The 6,961-nt window shown below is 42.9% G+C and overlaps 1 protein-coding gene across 4 annotated transcripts in view; it reads right to left on the bottom strand.

Moving 5' to 3' along the window:
- ldlrad2 (low density lipoprotein receptor class A domain containing 2) overlaps positions 1-6,961 on the bottom strand; it is a 40,854-nt gene that overhangs the window by 2,692 nt on the left and 31,201 nt on the right. Inside the window, exon 7 of one of the 4 annotated variants that reach the window (XM_020585947.1) lies at positions 2,580-3,514. The exons of 2 other annotated variants lie outside the window; for them this stretch is intronic. In XM_020585947.1, the coding sequence (XP_020441603.1) occupies positions 3,219-3,514 (296 nt within the window). In that variant the 3' untranslated portion in view covers positions 2,580-3,218. Of the gene's footprint in view, positions 1-2,579; positions 3,515-6,961 lie in introns of those variants that run through there. One more of the 4 variants, XM_020585946.1, reaches the window with a different exon arrangement.

Here is a 6,961-nt window from a genome sequence, read left to right as displayed (position 1 = left end):
TCCACATCCGTCCGGAGTCAGCAGTAGAACAGAAGCCATTCAGCTTCTCTCTGTACTGCCTCTTGGCCACTGTGACCTCTTTCCTCAGTCTGTAATTAGCAGCTTTTTACTCCATCTCATTGCCTGATCTGAATGCATGAGAGCGAGCATGCAGCATGTGGCGTACCTGACTGTTTATCCAGGGCTTCTGGTTGGGAAACTTCCTGACTTGTATGGTGGGCACAATGTTGTCAATACAGGTGCTAATGTATCTGGTCACATACTCAGCATAATCCTGAGCGTCCAAAGTGGGGGCAGGGTGCAGCCCTGTATGCACCACATACAGTATGTTACTGTACACATGATCTAGAGTGTTCTTGCCCCGAGTGGGAATGTTCACATGTTGGTAATATTTGGGGAGTACAGTCTTTAAATTGCACTGGTTAAAGTCGCCTGCAGCGATAAATACAGCATCGGGGTGAGCTGTCTCTAGCGCGTTGATGACATCATAGAGTTTGCTGAGAGCCGCACAGGGATTAGCTCTTGAGCTAACATATACAGCAGCTAAAAACACAGCACTATGCTCTCTGGCTAGATAATAGAGCCGGCATTTCAGCAATAAAAACTTTACGTCTGGCGAACAGTGCTTATAAACAGTCCATACATCTCCACACCATGAGTTATTAATGAACACACACACACCACCTCCCTGTACCTTCCCTGAAGCGGCAGTGCAGTCACTTCGATGTAGAGTGTGTGTTTGTAGCTGAATCGCTGAGTCTGGAACTCTGTCAGAAAGCCAGGTCTCAGTGAGAACTAGAGCACAGCGTTCTCTGATTTCCCGTTGTGTTGTAATCCTAGCCTTTAGCTCGTCCAGTTTGTTTTCCAGAGACTGTACGTTAGCAAGGAAGAGGCTGGGTAATGGCGGTCGGGTAGCGCAAGTTTTTAGCCTAGCATGGAGTCCCCCTCGCCTGCCCTGTTTGCATCTCCATCTCCGGGTCGCTCTCCTGATTTCAGCCTGCTCGCTTGTGCCTGGTGCTCCGGGGGCTCCCCGAGGGCGATGGTGGGTGTCCTCGCCATTGTTGTTATTTTCACTGGAGCGAACAATGAGTTGTAGCTCCGGTGGTATGAAACCAGTAAATTCCCAGTGGCTTTGTGAGTTGGCGATATCCAGCAATGCCTGTCTGTTGTATGTAAGCAGTGCATGACATTTGTGCACTGCAGAAAAAGCAAAAAACACACAAAAAAGAAGAAAATGAAGAAAAAAACGGCATTCAAGAGTGGAGCCCGCAAACACGTTTGCCTCGGTGGGCGCCATGTTGATCCATTGTAATGGAATCTGGGTTTATGCTAAAAGTAATCAAATAAAATACAGTGTACCCACAGTGTAATGCCTCCTGTTTTTTTTTTATCTGAGTGCCCTGAATGACAGTTGTCTTGTTGGAATACAGATCTCTGTGTTCTGGTAGAAGAGTTGGTCTTGAAATATCAATCAAGTGTCTTTGTTGCATGCATGCATTTGGGATGTGAGATTATTGTTGTGCTGAGCTTCATAACTGTGAAAACAACTGTGAGAAGAGTTGGCAAACATGAAGTCAGTAGGTTAACAAAATCTATAGGCTGACAAACTATAAATGTAGTCATTACACACAGCGTTGCATTAGTCAGTAATGTTACCCGCTCGGAGGCAGAACAGCTGACAACAGCATTAGCATACAGCTGTTTGGTAACTAACTACAACAGTTAGCAACCTGTTTAGCTGCTAGTCAAACAGTGTAGCTTGTACATTACCTTATATATCTTACTGTAAATATCAATTGTACATACTGTATCTATCAGTAAATTAGTTCTGACTGTACATACTGTAGATACTGTGCACTCTGCACTGCTGGTATTGCACTTCTGGTTAGATGCTAAACTGCATTTCGTTGCCTTATACATGTGTAATGCCAATAACGTCTAGTCTAGTCTAGTCTGTGTCAGCTATTAGCTGCAGTGACTTAACATTTAGCTCTGGCATTCAACACAGGAAAACTAAAAGCCGTTTGGTTGAGAATGCATTTCAGAGAAACAAGACCGCAAACACACACTGCTAAAAGTAGACCTCATCTGATCGAGTCTGTGCGCCTCCATAAAATACAGTGTGCCTACCTTGAAATTCCTGTGAGCTGGGCAGGCCCCCTCTGCTTACTTAGTTTCACCTCCAAAGTGTGTAAAAGTAGTGCCAGTGTACCACTTCACTAAAAAAATAAAAATAAAAAAATACCGCAACAAAGTATATTTACAGCCAATCTCATAGAGCCTGGCTGTCTCACCACTGAGGTATAGTCCGAGCTGAGCTGAGCTGTATGAAGCCTGAGCATATGAGCCTTAGCTAAGGGCAAATAAAATCTAAATCACTGGCACATATTTGCAGAAGTCGGAGATGGCAGGAATGTAGCACAAATCACATGTAAAAAATGTATCCAAGGTGTAAAAAAAACAATCCCATTTTTCATGGGCATGCATATATTTTCAGATTCTTTTACACATGAACAAATTTTATTTGTATTTACAGATTTGTTTATACATTTACACATCTCAAAACATATTTACACATTTGTGGATACATTTGCAAATTCCAGTACACATTTACACATCTTAGTACACATTTGCAGATTCCTTTATGCCTTTACAAATCTGAATGCATATTTGCAGATCTCTTTACACATTGACAAATCTGAGTACACACACAGAGACTGAGATACAGGTTCACAACTCTCCACACACATTTGTAAATAATTTACCTACCTATAGATATGGGGTTCACTAAACTGTTCATGCTTATGCAGTTATCCACCACAAAAGAGCCCTATGTGGCATACAGTAGGTGCCCTGTGATTCTGTGTCATCCTCCATTTCTCTCTGGCCAGGGGATATCCACAGCCAGCTCTTCTCTCAGCACCCCCCAAGCCTCTTGCCCACTGTATTGGTATTTTTCCAAATTATGCAGTGTGTGTAGTTAGGCTCAGACCTAGTAGTTTAGTCAATCTTTAAAAAGATTACTTCAGTCTCACTTGATTTTTATTTATATTTTGGGTAGAATTCAGGCAGAAATTAAATTGAATTAATTAGTTCATCTATGTTGTGAGGAGCTGCTGCCAATGTTGCATTGTGATCTTTAAGTAAAATTCACAATGTTCATTGAGAGTGATTTTTTTGTTTAATCAGTTTCTTGTTCTGTTACGAGAGATCGGCCTTTACCCACAACTGAACAGAGGACTCAGAAGGCAGGTCTCAGATTCAGGGTCCAAACACAAAGATTTATTCTTACAGGCTAGGTAATTAGAGGACAAAGGCTTAACTGGAGGGTGACTGTTGGCTGGGATGAAGAATAGGTTGCTCAGAAAAGCGAGGCGGGGGTGATAGCTGGAGTGTGATGCAGGGGTGCCACAGGAAGGCTGAGATGGTGTGGATAGGAGCAGCTGGAGTACGGCGCTGGAACAGAGCAGGAAAACTGAGCTGGCGTTGGGCTGGTGACAACTCAGGAGCAATGCTGGAATAAATGAGGTGAGCAGAAAAGTCAGAAGACTCAGGAGAAAATTGGCCGAAAAAACTGGTTAAAAAAACCAGTTAAAAAACTGGCAAAGAGGTGATGTCAGTGCCAGGATTAAGTAGTCGGATTTAGGGTACAAACTAAGATTTATCCGTACAGGCTAGGTAATTAGAAGACAAAGGCTTAACTGGAGGGTGACTGTTGACTGGGATGAAGAATAGGTTGCTCAGAAAAGCTTAATGAGCCGATTGTCAACCGTTGTGTGGCTCGTCCCCGGCCACGCCCAGCTGCTCGATTTCATTGCCTGATTGTGAGGGAGAGGGAGCGCTGGCAGAAATCCCAACATTGTGTCCATATTTACATAACCCCTAATGCTGGTGAGGAAATGGTTAAAGGATTATCGCAAAGAACCACACTGCAATAAAAAATGCATTTCCTGACATTTTGCAGTAAAAATCACTTGCATATCACTTGTAGTGTCTAATGTACAGTATCAGATAGGACTGAATATAATTTGCCAATTTTCTCTCATGGGAGGCAGCTCATTCATCCATCCACAGCTGCTTCTATGCCATGTATCAAACTTCATCATGACTGACAGCTACCAACACTTATTGATAACATACAGCCTGCCAAGTGTTAATGACAGTGAATCAGCCATAATCACAAACAGTCAGGCCTGTAGTACTTTAAACCAGATGATTTTTTGCGCAAAAGCATGACAAGAGTTTATAATCAGGAATTATTTCATGTAATGCCACCTGTCACCTGTACTGTGTACATTCTCAGTTTGCACATGCATAATTGCACACCAATTGCTTGTCTGTTGCACATGCATCTGATTGTAGCATATATTCTTATTTTTATAATTTTTTCACTTGCTGTTTTTAAAGTGCCTTTATTTTGTATTACTATTTATCTATTTTTATTTTATATTCAGACTCTATATTGTTTGGTATTCATTGTGGACAGCAAAGGAAGAATTTCATTGTGCAGGGAAACAAGAAGCCTAACAGTGGGTCAACAAAAACACAAAGCAGACTCAAACTCCAGCATCTGCTGAGCTTAGTAAATCAGTGCACGAGAAGAGAATGGTTCAGGAAAGTCCATTCAGCCTATTGCTGTAGTATTCATTCATTCATTCATTCATTTTCTACCGCTTAGTCCTTAGGGGGAATACTCAGAGATCGCCAGTTGGATTTACTAACCTTGGAGCTACTTGAAAGGGAGTGATGTTTGCTGTACTCGGTGGGATTTAACACTAAGGTAAAAAAACAAACAAACAAAAAAAAACGTTGCATTTCTGTTAATGTGTTGTTTCTGTAACATTAGAGAGGATCGTTCTAAGGTTGGACAAGTTACTATATCTGCATTATGCCAGTTGAAATATGGGCTTTCTCAGTTATCTGCTTTGTTTATAGTGCTACAAATCTCCTTTCATCAGTATATATAACATTGTTTACCTATCTATGGAGGCGAAATTCAAATTAATTTATGCCCTTGTGGTTTGTTGTGCTGTCCATTATCCTCTCGTTTTTAGGAAGAGGCGCTCTGGTGTTATTAATTTTGTCACGCTCCTGCCCCTCTTGCTTCCTGTCATGCTTTTATTTTCACATTACTTCCTGTTTTGTTTCACCTCAGTTTTGGCCTTTTTACTTAATCATCATTAGTTCACCTGCTCCTTATTGTTTGCACCTGTTTTTACTTCTATTTAGGCAGTGTCCTCCCACCAGGACGCTGCCAGATTGTTCTAGACCCCAGCTCTGACTCTCCAGCATTTATACCTTGCCTGACTCTCTGTTTCTGACCTTGGATTACTATTTTTGACCACCGTTTTTTTTGCCTATGCCCTCCCAGACTCTGATCGCCTGCAGTGTACCAACACACACACAGTATAGATACCGGCTTTCATCAAACTCGATTTGACAGTTCTAGGCGAAAGGTTATCCAATCAGAAGCTTTGTGAAACAGCTATTTAAAAAAAAGACATAACCGTTATTATTGGGGTTTCTGTTTGTAATGTTATATAGTGAATAAAACAAATGGTACATAGAAAGTATAGTAGTGATTTGTATATTAAATATAGTTGACCAGATATTTAGTTTCAAAAGAGGGCACGACAGATGTCCTTGAGTTAGGTTTGAGTAATTGTAGAGGTGTGAAACAGCTATTTAAAAAAGACACAGCCATTATTATGTAGTGTGAGATGAATAAAACAAAAATGGACATACAGCTAAAACAGAGTAGTGATTTTGCACATTTTGACCCATGGGAAACATGAGACAACGGATGTCTGAGTTATTTATTGGGGTAATTATTTAGATGGTAAAAACAGCGTTTGCTCGAGATAAATCAGAGGCTAGCATATGTTCCTCATCACAGAGCTGTGTTTTTTGTAAGAGACCGAGACCCAGCAAATAAGAAAAGACGATATCCTGCAGAACAACCTGAAAACACTTGCGACCCGCTGACCAAAGTGATGAGGCAGAGCGAGAGGTCCAGGGCTGGCGGCAGCAGCAGCACCCCGCAGGCGAGAGCTGATTCCAGGATCTTTAAAGCCATGTGGGAGACGCACGGCAGCAGTTCGGGGAGATGGTACTACAAAGTTGTAGCCAAGGGGCTAGGGGATAAAAACGAGGTAATGGGTATGTACAGGTTCAACACAGAATGTGGTGTTTCTCAGAAGACTATGAACCTTCGTTGTATAACTTGGATGGAAATTTTTTAACAGGTGGGGGGACGAGATTACCACATTATTCCGTGCCAGCCAGCAGTGGCAGGAGATTGTAGTGTTGAAAAAGGTCCTGTTTGCATAGCCACACCCCCCTGCAACCCCTTCCAACCGCCCCCCTCAGCCTTGAAATAAATAGAGATGGATGTGTTTCAGTGACCAGTTTCCAGTGTTTCAGTTTCCGCTCCAGCAACCAAACTCTTTGGGGTTTATTCATCAACAATGAATCCTTCCAAGACTGAACCTGCAGCTCCTCAGCCCTCTCCCGCTTCATCCACAGACTCTGAATTCGAATATCTGCTCCAGCCTGTCAGCAGCAGCAGCGAAGAGGAGGAAGAGTCGAAGGGGGATGAAGAGGTGGAGGAGGAAGACAACAGCCAGCACAGCGATGACAGTAGCCAGAGCAGCGCCTGAGCAAGGATAACACCAGGGGGAGAGAAGCGTCTCCTCAACCGGCCAGCACAACCCCGATGGATCTTGACACAGTGAGCGAGGAGCCTCAAAAGGGGTGTGATGAGGAGAGCGGCAACAGTAACCCCCTGAGCAGCGATGACATCGAGGAGATGGTTTTCTCTCCTCAACCAAACCTCACGAATCTTGACACGGTCCATGAGGAGCCTGAAGCGGAATGTAGCCATGAGCTGGACGGGGGTATGTTCAAACTGTTTTCTAACATTGTAAAGTCCCTCGTCACCCGCGTCTTGTACGCTGCAATT

Source organism: Monopterus albus, unplaced genomic scaffold, assembly GCF_001952655.1.
Source record: "Monopterus albus unplaced genomic scaffold, M_albus_1.0 scaffold388.1, whole genome shotgun sequence".
In the NCBI taxonomy this organism is placed as follows: Eukaryota; Metazoa; Chordata; class Actinopteri; order Synbranchiformes; family Synbranchidae; genus Monopterus; species Monopterus albus.
This window is presented reverse-complemented; position numbering and strand designations above follow the sequence as displayed.